Source organism: Leguminivora glycinivorella, chromosome 3 (assembly GCF_023078275.1).
Source record: "Leguminivora glycinivorella isolate SPB_JAAS2020 chromosome 3, LegGlyc_1.1, whole genome shotgun sequence".
Classification (NCBI taxonomy): domain Eukaryota; kingdom Metazoa; phylum Arthropoda; class Insecta; order Lepidoptera; family Tortricidae; genus Leguminivora; species Leguminivora glycinivorella.
The window spans coordinates 25,392,998-25,411,728 of NC_062973.1; the positions used below are offsets into that span (position 1 = coordinate 25,392,998).

At 36.5% G+C, this 18,731-nt stretch overlaps 1 protein-coding gene across 1 annotated transcript; it reads right to left on the bottom strand.

Moving 5' to 3' along the window:
* Window positions 1–4,144: 4,144 nt before the first annotated feature.
* LOC125242742 (membrane alanyl aminopeptidase-like) lies at window positions 4,145–18,604 on the bottom strand. The gene is made up of 16 exons (XM_048151664.1): window positions 18,473–18,604; window positions 17,859–18,123; window positions 16,916–17,202; window positions 16,282–16,437; window positions 15,042–15,359; window positions 14,577–14,760; window positions 13,202–13,440; window positions 12,754–12,937; window positions 12,023–12,212; window positions 10,945–11,045; window positions 10,417–10,596; window positions 9,428–9,612; window positions 6,764–6,931; window positions 6,267–6,407; window positions 5,885–5,960; window positions 4,145–5,272 (listed from the first exon to the last, which is right to left on the bottom strand). The coding sequence occupies exons 2-16, from the start codon at window positions 18,117–18,119 to the stop codon at window positions 5,063–5,065; spliced, it is 2,880 nt and encodes a 959-aa protein (XP_048007621.1). The 5' UTR covers window positions 18,120–18,123; window positions 18,473–18,604; the 3' UTR covers window positions 4,145–5,062.
* Window positions 18,605–18,731: the final 127 nt, after the last annotated feature.

Genomic DNA, 18,731 nt, shown 5'->3' on the forward strand with positions numbered 1-18,731 from the left:
GTTAAAGTACCTACATAAAACTAATAAACTAAGGCTTCTCTTGGTTTGATGGCACCTTGTGAAGAGTTTTTTTTTTGTTTGTTATTCAAAGGTTGTTTTTAAGCAATAATAAATTATAATATAATTCATATTTTAATAATACAATCAAACTTACCTGCCGACCACACTTCAACCAAATAGAAACTGTAACTCCGTTGTCTGTTTTAAGCATTTCAAAGAAAGATAACACATCTCGAGTGTTGTTATCACTATCAGAATAGAAGATAAACTAATACATCCAGACTAAAGTATTAACTTTACTCATTATTGACTTTGTCTGTCACGTTATCTATTAAGGTGTTTGAAATGGTTAGAAAACAATAAGAAAATTAATGATGGTTCAAACAAATGCTAATCACCAAAAAGAGTGGGATGCCCTGGTAGGTCTGAAGCATTCAAAGCTCTTTATGCGGAGGGTAGACTCTGGATGGAGCAAAAAGCTAATAGGGAAGCTAGGAAAAAGACAGCTCCAAATTATAACGGGGGTGTTCACAGGCCATTACGGGGTCAAAGGAATTTTGGCCAAGATGGGACACCCTGACAACACTGATTGTCGCATGTGTGGCGAAGAGGAAGAGACCGTCAGACATCTAATGTGTGTGTCACGCCCTCGCCAGACAAAGAATGAAGAACTTTGGAGCAGGCTACCTGGTACCAAAGGACTTCAAAGAGCTACCCATGAGCCTTATCATCCGATACGTGGAGACGGTCGAGAAGCTCCTGAATAGCTGAAGGATCTTAGGATCGTAGGGGGTAATTGCACAAAAGATCCCGATGGGTCGAAGTGTATCCGTAAGGGCCCCCCGCAGATTTAAGATAATGTCGGTTTACTTTAAGTCAATATGACTAGGGCAAGCTAGAACCATATCGTTCTACCCTAAAGGTAAATTCAATTACTCATATGACAGTCATTTCGACATAAGAAACTATGACCTGGGTGGCCGAGAGGATACAGGCATCTGCCGCGATCGCTGAGTACGCTGGTTCGATTCCAGCGGCCTTAGACATTTATTTTTCATACTTATGTGTAATTTATTTCAGTTTTAAAAATTAAATATTTGGACATATTACTGGGTATGGCAGAGTATCAGAAACCTAACAAAGTCTAACATAAAAAAGACATGAGAGAATTTTGTAAAGCTCGGTAAGATTTAAAAAAAATTAAGTTAGGTTTAAGTTTTTAAAATTTAGTTTTAGTTTCGTTGTTCAAGTAGGTATGAATTCAAAGTATTCTGATATATTTATAAATCAAGTATTCTAGTATATTTTTGTCTAGTACATCCATACTAACATAGAAATATTACATAAAGAATGATAGTTTCCATACAACTCATCGGCCAACAATGAAGCCAAAACACGATCGATGTGTGCGTGGAACGCTCCTGTTTTACGCTCACCCCACGCACACATGCATACAAAAAATGTTGCCAGAGAAAAATGTTTTCCCTCGAAGTTGGGATTTTTACAAAGTCGTACTTGGTCATAGTAATTAATTACTAATAATTTTAGTGTGTGTTCCATGGAAATTGCTGTAAGTAAGATTATTTAAAATTGTTGCAAATGGTTGAAATGAATAAGCCAATAAATTTAATCAGTCTTTTATTTTAAAAATACCTATACATATTAAGTACTTAAGAAGCACGAAGTCTTTTATATGAGACATCTTTTGCGCCCGCTGTCACTGTATCTTAAACAGACATTTAAATAAAATACTCCATTGTTTTCTACACTAAATTTATAAGAGTGTTTTTTGATATTTGTATATAAATAATACAAAATTATACATTTAATTAGGAAGTGTTTGTTACAGTCTGTGTTGTTTAAAATTTTCTAATCCAGTTCTGGGAAGGTTGCATGTTAAAAAACCTAAACTTTATTATTAAGATTGTATTTATTGTGTATTTGGTGACATGCGGTGGACTGTGAGTACTGCAATGGACCAGAAAGAGGTAGGATCAAGTGTTTTGCAAAAAACACCGTAACATAGACCTCTAAATGTAAATGTAGGTAGATAAAAATAAAACAAAATAACTTATATTGGCCTGTTACGATCTCGTTATGGTACAAATTCATAACATCTAATATTTGTACTAATAAGAAAGGTTGACCACGACTGCTTCTTTGTTGACCAAATTTCTAATCCTAAAAAAATGAAGTAATATTAAGATATTACTTATTTGTGTTATGAGCACAGATATTGTTTCCTGAGTCATGGATATTTTCTATGTAGGTATATAAGTATTTGTATATTATATATATCGTTGTCTGAGTACCCACAACAAAAGGCATCTTGAGCTTACCTTGGGACTCAGTCAATCTGCCAGCCAGTCTATAATATTTATTTATTTATTTAATTCCTTGAAACTGTAGCTGCTTTTTAAATAATTGGCGCTTCGATGTGGCGTTCTGCTTTAATGTGGCGTTCCTGATCATATTTTAGGACGAAAATATATCTAATTCCTGCCTAGTTTGAGAGTTACTTTACTACCAAAAATCGGCCAAGAGCGTGTCGGGCCACGCTCAGTGTAGGGTTCCGTAGTTTTTCGTATTTTTCTCAAAAACTGCTGAACCTATCAAATTCAAAACAATTTTCCTAGAAATTTTTTATAAAGTTCTACTTTTGTGATTTTTTTCATATTTTTTAAACATATGGTTCAAAAGTTAGAGGGGGGGGACACTTTTTTTTCCTTTACGAGCAATTATTTCCGAAAATATTAATGTTATCAAAAAACGATTTTAGTAAACCCTTATTCATTTTTATATACCTATCCAAAAATATATCACACGTTGGGGTTGGAATGAAAAAAAATATCAGTCCCCATTTTAGATGTAGGGGGGGGGTACCCCAATAAAACATTTTTTAAGTTTTTTATTTTTGCACTTTGTCGGCGTGATTGATATATTTGGTATACATATTACATATTGGTACCAAATTTCAGCTTTCTAGTGCTAACGGTTACTGAGATTATCCGCGGACGGACGGACGGACGGACAGACAGACATGGCGAAACTATAAGGGTTCCTAGTTGACTACGGAACCCTAAAAAGCTTGTAGAAAGGCACTTACTTTAGAAAGGACCGTACCACGGCGTAATTTCCGCAAGCCGTTTTTACTAATGTACTTGTCTTGCTCATTAAAATGGAGCGAGCATACACGACTATGTTTAGTAGGCTTCCACATAAAATCGTTCCTGTTTTGCCGGATTGTCTCAATCCATTTCGCAGATAGAAGCGGATCAGTCGGAAATCTAAAACGAACATAATGCTAAAATTCCTAGCTATAATTAGAATTTTGATAAAACAACAAAATTTCTGTCTTTGACAAAATTAAAAAAATATATATTCATTTTAAAATGTATTTTTTTCTTTAAATATACATACAAAGAACCTAACATTGTTAATACTTATATTTAAACATCATTTGGCGAAAAAAGAAATCATTGGACTGGCAACATTTATAAGAAATGGCGGACGGCGAAAATTTCAATTTTAGTATTTACAATTCCGTAAAAATATCACATTAAACTCTGTACTTACGCGTGGAATGTAATGTCAGGCGGTTTCTTAATATTATTTGTTGTGTTATAACATCCATTCGCTGCACGACCTACCATATTTCTAGCGAATTTAATTTTTTTTCCGGAGATGTTTTCAGAACGATTTGAAATTGAGTACTGCGAGGGCCGTTCAGATACAATCACACAAGTGCGAAAAAATTTCGCACTTGGCATGGCTACAGTAGGATGTTCGGAAACACCATCTGGAGTTATTAATCTAAGCATACTAATATTAGAAATGGGAAAGTGTGTGTGTCTGTTTGTTTGTCCGTCTTTCACGGCAAAACAGAGCGACGAATTGACGTGATTTTTTAAGTGGAGATAGTTGAAGGGATGAATAGTGACATAGGCTACTTTCTGTCTCTTTCTAAAGCGAGCGAAGCCGCGGGCTGAAGCTAGCATATTATATTTTAATATAAAGTCACCCTACCACATTTCTATATCTATCTGTATGTCTGTAAGTATGTTTGCGATACACTTAAAACTACTGAACTTTTCAATGTGGTTCTCAGGTACGACACAAATAGTCATAAATAAAACAATCAGTATATATCAAAATAAATACTTTATTGCACAACAGATTAACAACTTTTATTAACTTTCAAAAAGTTTGTAGTGCAGTACAGCTATTATAAAAATACAAAAGTAAAAAGTACAAATGCATCTTAGGTACAATTAATACTACTTTTATGGTTTTGTTTGAGTTGTTTATTTTGGTATCTTATTACGCATGTTCATAGGCTTCGTAACATAGTTGAAGTCTTGAAATCCGTGTTAGTAGAGTCAACATCAAATATTTTAGCCAACGTGGCCAAATAGTTCATCACAGTAACTACGAGTATTTGATGCTGTACCTACTTTCTTTTCCTAGCAATAATAATGAATCTAAAGGTTTATGTAGACTGCAAGGTATTCCCATATGACATGTTACATCCGGAGTTGAAATACACTTAGGGCCAGTTGTATCAACCACTGTTAACAGACACATCAACGTCAAGCAGCAGAAGTCTATGAAATTTCCCATCAAAAAAAATGCCAATGCTAACTTCGGACAGACGGTTTGGTACAACCGACCCTTAATCCATGTAATGAAATGTAATATCGCGTTCATATAGCACGGTCTGGGCTGAAGCGATGGAGCTGTCTACTACTTATGGTAACTTCTAGTATTTTCGTAAGAATGAATGGGAAAAATCTCTGGTTTGGGACACAGCTTATTGGCGTAGTAGGAGGCTTAACAGCCCCTCAACAGAGTTACCAGAGATGCGACCAGCAACAACACGCTAGGGATGGCGATGGCTTCAGAGTGCAGACCCTCTAACAGCGCTGATGATCGTGTGAGCACGGTCTGTACCCCACTGAATGCTGGCGAGACCTGAAGCGATGGAGCTGATGTCTACTACTTATGGTAACTTCTAGTATTTTCGTAAGAACTGATGGGAAAAATCTCTGGTTTGGGGAACAGCTTATTGGCGTAGTAGGAGGCTTAACAGCCCCTCAACAGAGTTACTAGAGATGCGACCAGCAACAAGACGCTGGGTATAGATGAAGGCGTTGATGATGGTGTCAGCACGGTCTGTGCCCCACTGCATGCTAGTGCGAGCTGAAGCGATCGAGCTGATGCCGACGCTGTATTCGGGGATGGACGCCTGGTTGGCGTGCAGCCATTCTTCCATCTGAAAGAAAAAGGACAATGATTGCAAGAAGTCTTTCATGTCACAATGGTTACGGCTAAGGGCTCTCTTAGTATACTGACCCCGTAGCCGAATGGCATTTTTCCAACGCGAAACGAAAATGAAACGCCGCGAAAGGTAGTCTATCTCTGTCACGTCAATATGCAAGAGCGATAGAGATAGATATATACTAGCGTTTCGTTTCATAAGCGTTTGTGCCATTCGGCTACGCACGCTGATTTGTGTGTATTGATCAGGTTGCATATAGTTTTATGGCCACGGCATAGTGAGACATCTACTATTGTTAGTGTTTGTAGAACAGGGTACAATAGTTCTTGTAATAAACTACGCAACTATTGTATCCTGAGGGATGGGACAAAATAACAGCAAAAAATAATTGATCTACCGTACTAGTATATAAGTGTCGAGATGCAGTTTTATCTATGTCTATTGTCTTCTATGTGCCAATATTTTTAATATTTTCATTTCAGTAATGTTTACCTTAAAAGTTTCCCTTTCGATTTTCCGCATTTAAATCGCAATTCACAGAAAATCGAAGTAAAGTACCGTATTCAAGGTGACATTAAAGTATCTCAAGAGGGTTATTGTACTTACCTCGTTGAGGCCTTCTTCGTTCAAGTAGCCAGCGAGATTGGAAAGTATGCTGTTGAACCACGCAGGGAGCATCACGCTGTAAAATAGAAGCCAAATTGAAAATATTTACAGTACATGTGGTGCTACTTTCTCGCACTCGAATCGGCTCTAGTCTACTAAAAATCGGTATGAAACGCATACAAATGCCTCATCGTCGCTGTACACATGTTCATATAACCACAGAATATATAATATTACAAATATAACGAGCGATTTATGTTTAGCAAAATCCGATTCCCCATCGACATGTTTGGAGAGACCCTCAGTCTGCACATCACTAATATAAAATTTTGTTTCATAAGTTGATGTTTGTAATCTCTTTGTAATAATATAAGTAACTTACGCTCTTCTGACGTCATCAATTCTTTCCTTAAGGAACTCGAGGGCGATGTTGGCGTTTTCTCGGTTGCCCATGTACAGGAAAGTGAAGGCGTTCACGCGATCCTGGGCTTTGACGTCATCGGTGAGGATCTTCTCTAGCATTCTGAAATTAAACATTACAGAGAGTCACAATTTATCAAGAATGATTGATTGAAGTGTTATGTACAAAAGAGTATAGGCGAACATAAAGCTCACAGGAAGCCGGTGTACTTTTAGTGCGTTATCACATTATCCGATTCGATATCGGATGTCGGAAGGATTTCAAAAAAATCCAAGATGGCGCCTGTAATGTATGGAATATCGGTCCTACATCCGATTTCTACTAAAGTCCTTACTTTTTAACAGCTAGTCTCTCATCCTTAGTGCACCCAAGAGCCCGAAGCATAGCGACACTGTCGCCCTAGATGTTGGAGTTGATGCGTCGCTGGTACAAGAAACAAGGTTTACTTAAGTCCTTACTCTTTAACAGCTCCCTCATCCTTAGTACACCCAAGAGCTCGCAACATAGCGAAACTGTCGCCCTGGTTGTTGGAGTTGATTCGCCGCTGGTACAAGAAGTTCCAATCCTCGTAGTTGCCGGCGCGGAGACCCTCGCAGAACACGTGGCGACGGAGGTTCGGGTTCACGCTGGAAGAGAAAATCGAATAGATTTTTGAGCAAGAAGGATGCAAAATCTTAATTGATCTGTGAGATTAATAACATCGTTAGACGTCTCTGTTTGATGAAAAAAAAAATTAAGCAATTTATCATTATCAAAAGACATTTTGTTATGCCGCAGGTATTCGATGACAATTGTTCGATGATTTGCATATGCTTGTATTCCGTGCCTACAGCAGTTAGAGTGCCTAAGGATATTAGGTCCTAACATTTCAATGTGCCTCTTTATTATGTACTTATACCTACGACAAAGTCGGATTGTATAATAAAGAACCGCCGCATTACAAAACGGCTATGGGAAATGGAACTGGCCCTGTTTTGATAACGGCTAGCCCTAATGTAAAGGCGGATTATATGATCCGGCTGCGACATAAATATGTATTAGAGATATTGCAATGAATTGCACTACGATGAGTAGATTCTTACTAATAATGGAATCGTTAATTGAAATGATATCACCGTTTTATGGAATAATAAGTGCTATTAGAATACTACTTTACCTGCATAAGAATACAACAATAACCACAAATATGACCCTTATATCTATACAAATAAAAAAGGTAAGTTCATTGTAGTTAAGTCTTTATTGAACGGTGAATAAAACGTTTATATGTCAAGTGGGCTTACATGAAGCGATCGTCAATTAGTTGAAATGGAACGGTTAAGTGGTTAAAAGCGCGTCTATAGTGAATCAGGTACAATTATATTGTGACAGTATAATGAATTAATTATGTTAGTAATTAATGTTTATCTTTTACAAATACACACTTTCAGAAATTTCTTCGGCCTAATTGATGGCGCAGCCCTACCCAATCCTTCCTAATTTCCCTGTTTTGTTGATAGCGTGATATGCATTTGTAATTGTAACTATCTTTTTGTAAATAACTATTTTACCATTAATGATCATCTTATTAGTAGTTTAGCTGAGTAATGTTTAGTAGAATAAGCGCGGAAATTTAATCGAAAGGCAATACATATACATGCCATACCTGGGCCATTTTTTTTCAAAGTTGTCCACCCCACTTTTTTTTGGAATTGAAAAATTTTATGTGTTTTCCACTCAGAAATGCGAGCTCTTTCAATCCTAATAGGAGAAAAAAAGTATCCCAAGGTTTTTTTCCCATTCCGTTACCATTTTTTCATACATTTTGTATGGCGGTAACGGAATGGAAGGTTCGAAAAAATGTATGGAAATCTTGGGACATTTTTTTTTCTCCTATCAGGATCAAAAGAGCTCTCGATTCTGAGTATGAATCGCGTAAAAAATACCTATGTTACAAAAAAAGTGGGGTGGACAACTTTGAAAAAAATGGCCCACCTACTCGTAATAATACGTTTCGTAAAACCTAATGCAACGCATAATAATCGCTTTATCTTTGCAATTCCGAGACGAGATGTTGCCCTTAACTCCTTATCTAATATGAAGATGAGCATGAGCAACCCTAATAGACGAAATATTATATCTCCATATTGGGGGTAAATTTAATAGTTAAATCCCTTCACCTAGATTAATGCTCCACATCCTTTTCACTGAATTTCCCGGCCGATATTGAGGCATTACCCCTGATTGGTATTACAGCGGCCATTTTGTAAATAGCCCGTGGTCACGCGAACAACTGACCGCTTGGATTTATTAGGGGTGCGAACATGTTTACTGATAGTGTGTATGAGTATGAGTAAGCCTATGGCAATGATATTGCGCATAGTTTGATTCGAACTGTGTGGGTACAGTCATGTGCAAAAATATATAGGTATCGAAAAAAATCGTCCCATAATATACTACGCTCTTATTATACCAGACTAAGATGCTATGGGACATCAATGGGACAATATTATTTTTGAGTAAGATGCGTACACATATTTTTACACTTGACTGTACGTAAGTACCTAAATTAATTATGATCAGATTAAAATATAGGAACTTTGTGCTAATTACATTTAGGAGATACATATAAAAGTTTCTGGGAATAAGGTTATCACATTTTTTTATTATTTTGTTTTTTTTTCGAGTGTATCATCATTTTAGTCTTAGCACATAAATATTCAGACGTTTGGCCTCTTTATTTTTAACGCCTACAATATTGGTACCGAGCAGTTGTGCATTTAGCAGCATTACAAGGCTAGTCGCAATTTGTCCACCGATTCTCGTAAAATGTTGTCGATTCTATGACTAAATATTTTGTTGAAATGTATTACCGTCTATTATGGTGGTAAAACCATGGTGCGTTTACTGTGATAATTATTATATCGCCAGGTTTACACAGAACCATTAGTTTCCAATGTGGTTATAGTCACCACTTCAAAAGTAATGTGGAAAGCATTCTTGTTTGCTCCCTTCTTTTTATCCTTTAAACAGCATTGAGAACCGTTTCCGGGTCCTGGTGAGAGGGTAGAAGATCACGACGTTCAGAAAAATGTGCAAAAGTTTCTGTAAGTGGATTTTTTGTCTTCACCGTTTTCACTTACCTGGCGCCACTATTCTTAAATGCGGTCCACTTCTCCTGTGCGTTTTTGACACAGCCCTCATGTCCGATGGAGCAGGCGAAGGATAGCATGAAGAATCGGTTCAGGGTCGTGGTGAGGGATTCACTGGGGAGCACTTCGTAGCCCAGGTCGGAAACCACGGAGTCCAGGAAGATGTACATGAATTGCTGTTGGGAATTAATTTCAATCAATCATTTCGGAAAAAATCCATAGTGTTAGTGCACGTAGCTTTAAACGTATTATGTTAGTTACATCTAAAGTACTCGAAACCGACGAGCGTGTATGAGAAACGTTATGAAAGTGTGTGAAGCGAAAGTGGTTTGTCAGGATCGTAGTAAATGGAAATCCGTCATCTCTGCCTACCCCTCTGGGAAACAGGCGTGATTGTATGTATTTATCTAAAACTAAACTATACCTCATAAATACACTTGGCCTCTGGATGCCATATTTACACTATCCTGGTGCTTCCAGAAAGCACAAGCAGGAGATTCTAATACTAATCGCACAAGGCTATTGGAACAGTCTTGCACGCGACGCATCAGGGGCGCAGTTCTTTTGCATATTATAGCACCGAAACAACTTGAATTTTGTGTGAAAGTATAATCATTAATCTATTTTAAAGGTGATTTTGGCATTGCGCCTTGTAAGTCAAAGCGCACCAATGTAACACAACGGTGCCCATAATATCAAAGCGCCCAAAGACTTTGGACGAAGCTATATTAATCACATAAGCAATCGAACGTTTTAATAGCAAAGGAGGAGAACGGGTAGAAATACGTGCTATATAGCTCCATACAGCTGGCAAATGAAGTATTCTATTCCTTACCCTCAAGGCTGGATACCAAACAGTGGTCCTCTTCCATCAAACGTCAAAATTTGTAAGCCAAGGGCCTTTATCAAAGAAGGGGATATTGAAATGGAGGTCTATACTTATGTACTTAATAAAGGAGCTAATTGGTACAGATACATACGTCATAGGTCTCCTGCCTTGATGGCAAATGCAGCAATCTGTTTCTCAACCAACGGAAGCCGGTAACAGCCGGGTACCACACGTAGTAGTTGGTTTCCTCCTTCAAGAAGTCTAGCACTTGCAAGCCGAGAGCGTAGGTCATGCGTTCAGAGCGCATCAGACTGAACACGTCGTCGACGATCTAAAATGAATAATGATTGTTTAATTAACAATAACAGTCCAGCGGGTTTGATTCGTGATATCATTTAACATAGTAGCAGCTTTTCACCAGCTGGAATAGAAAAGAAATATTGTAGTACCTTTAGGAAGACAACTACCATAATTAGATTTGAGCAGAGTGGATTCAAGCAAACACATGGTTAAATAAAACTGCAATGATCAAATAAGATGACGGAAGATAGAGGGGAATGGAAGAGGAAAACAATGTTGCACCGACATAACGTGGGATAAGGGTAGGAGGAAGAAGAATTAAATAAGAACATGTTTTATCTTAGACTACGCAAAAAAGATAAGTATAAACTTAGCTTACTTGAGCTCTGTTTAGGTAATGGATGGAGTTGATGTCAGCCTTCAGGGCGGCTGCCAGCAACTGCCAGTTGTTCGTGTCGTAGTTGACTCTGTAGATACCAGCTGGAAACAAATTCGTCAAGCATAAGTTATAGAATTAACAGAAGCTGGATTTGATGAAACCACAAACGAAAGAAAAGATTACAATAATCAAGAAAAAAAAAACTGGCGAAAAGGAAATATGTGCAGCGCCATATTTCCTTTTCGCCTGATACTTTAGGTTTCAGTTTAAGCTGGTAGTGTGAGAAATGGAACTATCAAGGATATCTCTTATATGTAAAATAGGTACTGGTAGATAAAGTAAACTAGAAAACAATATTTACAATAAAAGTTTTGAATGATTCACGGTTATTTTCATTAGACTTGTATTGACCGGGATATAGACCGTGATTACCTTTTAGTTTGTTTGGAGGGTAGATCGCGCGCTGTCTACGCAACTTTGACATCCACTTTGATCATGATGCATGCAACTGCGTCGAAATATCGGGAGCTCGACAAAAATCAAAAAGGTAATCACGGTATATATCCCGGTCAATATAAGTTTAATAATACTTACATTTCATTTTGCGACACAAGTGATAATTGGCGTTTATTTTATTAAGGCTATTTACTGCTGCGCAATTAATTAATAACAACTAAGATTGATGTCGAAGGAGGGTAGATCGCGCGCTGTCTACGCAACTTTGACATCCACTTTGATCATGATGCATGCAACTGCGTCGAAATATCGGGAGCTCGACAAAAATCAAAAAGGTAATCACGGTATATATCCCGGTCAATATAAGTCTAATAATACTTACACTTCATTTTGCGACACAAGTGATAATTGGCGTTTATTTTATTAAGGCTATTTACTGCTGCGCAATTAATTAATAACAACTAAGATTGAGAGATCGCTCTTAAACGATAAGACCGCCTGTTTTTACTTCTGTTTAATTGTTTTTTGTTTTTTGTGTATTACTTGTAAACTATGTGAGGTGTGCATTAAAGAGTATTGTACCAAAAGTTTGCAGCTACGTAGGTAAACATGATTTACAAACCTTTCTGCTGAACATTGAATATGACCCACTCTTCTACACCGGCTGTCTTCTGTACAGTGTCGGTTTTGCCTGTCATGATACGCGAGGGTCGCAAGTTGTTGAAGTTCGGGTTGCTACCGGTGGTCCAGGTCAGGGGCAGTGGCCAGACTTGCTCAGTTTGAGTGGCTGTGGCGCTGATGAAGAAACGTTCCTGGAATTATAAGTATTTGAAAGTTGGGAATTGTAAACTAGGTTGACTGGGAACTTCTGGATCTGTAGATATCTACGTATATGTTTAATTTAAGATAATATCGCCAAGCTTTCTTTAAAATATTGGTGGCCCTATTATACCGTCTTGACGCTTCTCTGTATCTCGAATCTAGGAAACCTGTTTCTTAGATCTTATTTTTTTACATCGATAATGATGGCTGTCACCATATTCAAGTGATGTTGTGCATGTTAATATTCAGTACCTACCAACTATTCAAATATTGCATGAAATCCTAATTAAGGCTCTAAGATGACCTATCGTTTAAAGTTATCATCTACAATCAATACCGTGACATTCTGGCAAATATGAAAGCATGAGGTCCTTTTCAACCCCCGGCGCAAAAACGACGGGGTGTTATAAGTTTGACGTGTATGTCTGTCTGTTTGTCTGTCTGTCTCTATGTGTGTGTGTGATTTGGGGGTTTTTTTCAAAATTTTGTGGTTAGGTTAGTTCCAAAAAGCCTCGTCTTCTGATTACATACCTGGCTTAAACTGATGACTCCAGTATCCGTGTTGACGGCAACATCAAGCACTGGGTATCCCGGCTCATCCACCCAATATTTCATGAAACCCTCAACGTTGACGTTGCTGACGCTGGTGTTGTCTTCTTGCACGGCGCGGGCGAAAGCTTGGTAGAGGTGCTCAGGGAATGCATATTCGTAAGACCTAAATAAAAAAGATTAGACTGGACTGCAGAAAAAGACAGAACCTTGAAGTAACCAAATACAAAAAAAGGGAATGAAGCGGAAGAAGAAAATAACCAAACCACCTGCCGTTTCACTCGTGTGCCTTCCTGACCCATATAAATATCTATCAGATTATTATAAAATCGTGCGCTATAAAATTCTATATCAAGTTTTTCCACCTCATCGAGACATCATTGTATCAAACTTTAACTCCACTAATTAATATTATTTTCAAAATTCTCACCGATCTTCCAAGAAATAGTTCAATCCCTTCTTGAAAGTGTCCTCAGTGAACAAATACTTCAGCATCAGCAGGAACGTGGCACCCTTTGAGTAGCTGATGTCAGAGAAGTGGCCAGTGACTTCGGTCGGGCTATTGACGGTGTGCTGCAAGGCACGGGTACCGGCAGAAGCGTCATCAGATAAAGCTGACTGCACGTACATGATTATGAATTGGTCTGCGAGCTCCATTGATGGATCAACCTGAGTTGAAAAAATGATTCAGTAAGTTGGAATACAATGGTTATACTAAAGCGTTGAAATATTATCGAAAGATACAAATGGAATAGTTTGGAACAACACATACAGTCACAATCTCAGCTATGGCTAAAGTCAAGTTACTCAGGAAAATGTGGTCCAATAATTTTTGAACAATCTGCCATGGGATATCTAAGACCAGGTATGATTGAACGCCAGATTTACATTTTTATGTCGTTTTATTTTGTGTTATGTTGAGTCACAATTGGTTTTATAGTTTATACATTTAGTGTATAAATTATTTGTATAAATATAAATTTAATGTATAATGGCTTGCATTTTTTATTGACCCTAAAAAAGCATTGCATAAATCTTGACTATTTGTCAAAATAACTGATGGTTACTAACGATTACTAAAGACAAAAAGTGCCTGTGCAATGAAGTGAAAACAATGCCTTATATAAGGTCCTAATTTATTAGATGCAGATATTTTTACAGCTGATAGTACTCGGTCTCTGGAGTATATTAAACCGTGAAACATTATATTATGAAATAAATGATTTTTATTTTATTTTTTTTTATTTTTATTCATTTTTTTTTATTATAGCTTTTACGATGTTTTTTTGGAGAAAACGGAAAAACAAATTTGCTACGTAAAAACACCCTGTTTATGTGATTATTAAATGAAAACTCATTGAACAGATTCTAGTACCTCTTTTACGTACCACTTAACTGTAACTGGCCACTTCACGTCGATAAATTAAATACTTGATTGTCAATGTCATGTTATTTTCCGTTGGATTGTGTCGTTTGAAAATAAATGACATGTGCAGTTTTCCCGCCGAACCTTTACGACATTTACAACAAACAATTGTTGACATGACAGACAGTGTTATTGTGACATGATGATTTTTTTTAGACGAAATTATAATTTTTTTTTTTTGTTAGGAAAATGAAATCAAAAAAGTTACATGAAAAGATTTCTTAATTTATATTTAAAGTTAATTATTTTAATGTAAAGTATCATGTGTTAAAATATCTGCAACTAATAAATTAGGACCTTATATATGCAATCCGTGATGGCTTATTGCAAAACCTTGATATTATCCATATTATTCAAACCAGACGGAAGCTTAACTTACTCCATCCATGGCAAAATACTCGAAGTAACTGGCAAAGCCTTCGTTGATCCACACGTTGTCCCACCACCTGCAGGTGACCAGGTTGCCGAACCATTGGTGAGCCAGCTCGTGCGCTGTAATCGTTCCAATGTTCATCTTGTCCAGTGCATTCGTCTCACCTTCTTCATACAGAAGACACAGTTCCCTAAAAGATTCGAAATACAAGAAAATAGGCTTGTCACCATGGAAAAAAAAAATTGCAGCATGAGGTACATCTAACTTATCAGAAAATTTTACATGTTGGTGGATAAACATAATTATTATTAAATTAAAACGGGGCTTAATCGCGTAAAATTTACGTTTATATTTAACCCGACGTTTCGGACATGACACTACGTCCGTGGTCACGGGTAGACTCAATATATTTGGTGGATAAAGTTTACTTTTAAAAAGCCAAAGATAAAATATGTACCCATCCAGTCTTACCTATAACTTACGAAGCCCCAATTTTCAGTAGCACCAGAAGCCCAGTCAGGCACTGCGATCTGGTCATTCTTCATGTCTTCTCCCATTTTATAGTAATCGATACCCAAGTATTCTTCCAGCCACTCAGTTATCGGTGGTCCGACTTCTAAAGCATACTCCCCTTGGCCGACAGCATTAGGTCTACCGAGGATCCGGTACGGTCTTTCTCTGTTGTTATTGTCAGCTAAGACGGTGAATTCTTCGCTGACGTGGAAGGTGACTAAGTAGGCCGGCATTCTGGGTGTTACGTGGAAGACTTCTCTGACACGGTCTCCGAGACTGCAAATGAAATAAAAGATAGGTTCAAAATTTTTTAGGGAAAAAAATATTAAGTAGAATTTAATTCTAAAGTGTGTAATACACTTTAGTGTGTAATACACTTTAGAATTGAAAAATCTACGTCAAATTTTTAGCTTGTTCTAACACAATTATTCAGATTTTTTTGTATTACATTATCACCTACGAGTATATTTTCAAATATTTTTATCTTTTGACTTAGATAAAGTGTCTTGGCTTAAAATTCTGATAAATTGTTTAATCCCTATCAATATATTACTTATTGCAAAATAAGCGCGTTAGAAAACACGGTGAAACTAAAAATCAAAAGGTAATATTATTATGACTTCACCTTAACTCGTTGCAATAAGGTGAAAAAATGTACATATATTTATGAACTCGACTGTACCGACTCCAAAAATAATTGATTAGTTTATAATTTGTGTGTTTATACATATATTTAGGTTTAGGTAGGAAATCTAATCATAATATGTATTATTTTTTGCTTTTTAGTTTCTCCGTGTTTTTTTTAAGACGGTTTTTTTAAAGTTTATTTATTTTTTGATTTTTAGTGGTTCCTATTGATATTATAAGTAGCAATCTGAATATGCGTACAGTAGTGAAAGAATGATCGTTTAACTCCTAACCATTGAGGAGTTGACCTTCCATCATCAGCTAGCCACATAAAATCATTACCATCAGGCGTAAATACTGATGTAGCTTTGAAAAATACACTAAAAACATTATATGTGCCCATAACATTTGAACAGTTCCCTCGATTTCTCCAAGATCCCATCATCAGATCCCGACTTGGTGCCAACGGGACCATCTCACCCGTACGATTAAAAAAAAATTGAAAACCGGTTCACGATTCTCGGAGATATCGAGTAACATACATACAAAAAATAATTATTATTTTACTTACACCACGGTACTTGCGATCCTCATGTTGGAATAGGTTTCACCAAAGTGCATCGGCCTGGTGATCATCATCCTGAAGGTAGACTTGAAGCCAGGCTCGTCGAAAGATGGGAACACCTGCCTTGAGTTCACAGGCTGCAAGTGAGTAGCAGCATACCAGCTGTAAAAGTAAAATTTTTGGTGTAACAATTCTAATCTTGTCTTACAAAATAAATAGAAAGATAACAGATTTGAGTACCCAATAATTTTGTATTATGTTGATTTAAATGCAACTGAATTATCTGAACGTTCTATTTGGAAGGACTTTGACAGCAAATTCGTGATTATGAAGTTGAAAATAAAACCCTGCATCTTGCAGAATTGAAGCCCTACACCCCAGCAGAAGGTAACAGGATTTAAAGAAGAAGAAGATCTTGCAGAATTAACATAGATATATAATATTGTTTTCGGTTACCGCGATATTTACTCATGAAATAAAACTATGGAAACGGATTATATCGCGTATAATGAATTTACAATTCATCCCGACGTTTTGAACACTTTACAGCATTAGTGGTCAACGGGTGATATAATCCGTTTCCATAGTTTTTTTTTTCACAACTTAGATATAATTAAATTAATTATGTTCTAACACTCACTGAAGTTTTCCATCGCTGCCTGTGTAGCTGCCTCTAAAAACACCTCGAGAGAGAGGAGTCTCGTTGATATTACCAACGTAAACAATTTTCACAACATAAGTATTTCCATTGACTAAGGTAGTGTCGCCTCTGAGGTTTATCTTCAGGAAATGATATTCCCTGATTCTCTCAAAAGGTTGGGATTGATCTAACTCTACAGGTGATCCGGTACTATCGAAAAGGTCTACTGACACTATCGACCTTACATTTTCTTGCAGGGTGATGGAAGTCAGTCCATCTCGGATTGGCTGTAAAAAAGTTTTAAATACCAAAGTCATTCATACGCATCGGTATTATGCATCATTTATGTAATGCGTGCTAAATTATAATAAATCATCGAAATTCATATCTGGCATCTAAATATTTTGCTTTGATTGATCGATCGTAAATAAGTTTATTTTATTTATGCTCCACCAAAGAAACATATACAAATGGCGGACTTAATGCCAAAAGGCATTCTCTACCAGTCAACCATTGGGTTAAACAGAGTACATGTTAAGTTACATGTTATTATTATAAATTATAAGTATCATTACCAGGGAGCGTACTTTTCATGCCGATGACATTAATCTGACGTCACGCTCCGTATAGGGTGATCCCAAATAGTTTTATTGTAAATTATTAATCATTAGTCGTCAATCATTTTAATCGTGTACAAATTACTTCAAATACAGTAGTCCATTTACATGTGGCATAAATAATACCTACTTGAAATGTGAAACGTGAATAAAATTATTTGATTTGTTTTTATAAAAAAAATTAATTAAATAGTATTGTTAACAATACATAACAATAAATGCATAGAAAAGAGAATTCCTCTCTAACGTAAAGCACACCATCCTTCTTGCATTCATTACCACGCAAAGAAATTCATAACTTAAAATACCTACTTGAAATGTGAAACGTGAATAAAATTATTTGATTTGTTTTTAAGGCTAACTTCTCCATCAAAGCTAAACGCTTCTTTACCTCCTTCATCTTCAAAGTAAGGGATAATTTCAACGTCGTAATGTATAGGATCGAAATCTTCAGGAATACGATAAATGGTTGGATCTACATCATCATTCCTGTAGAGGGATTCTTGGACCTCGATTACGTCAATGGGTAGCTCCGCGAAGGCCAACGCCAGGAGAGCTGGTACGATAACCAGCTTGAGGGCCGACATGATGCTGAAACAGATATTGTAAATCACGATACTGAACAACTAAAAAGCGGTTCTGATATTGCAAACGATTTGACTTATTATGATACTGAAGAAAATCATGACATCCATTTATACATTATATTAAAAAGCGTGTTAATAATTCCAATGACGGTACAGTCACCAGCAATAATATGTGACACAATAAAGGCCACAAGACACGATTTTATTTGTAAAACTATACAGACACTTAACATAATATGTTTGCAGCCTTCTTCAAAGAGTAAAGTATTAATTCAGGTTACTGTACATATATTTATTAATATTTATACATAGATGATCTACAATCTAAAACAACGAAATCAAAAAATACTTACACGTTACACCATTCGTCCGACCAATAATGGAATCAATTCAGTAAAAGGACTTAATGACTTGAATATGATAAAAGTTATTATCATTATCGGATTATGTAGATACGTACGTCTAAAATGTTGATAATGTAATGTTATCTGCTTGGATAAATTGAGGGTTTTTATTAGTTACTAATATTGTTGAAAAAATAAGTGGAAGAAGACAGCTCCATTGATATTTTTCAATTGATACATCTAAAACTGATAATTATATTATAATATT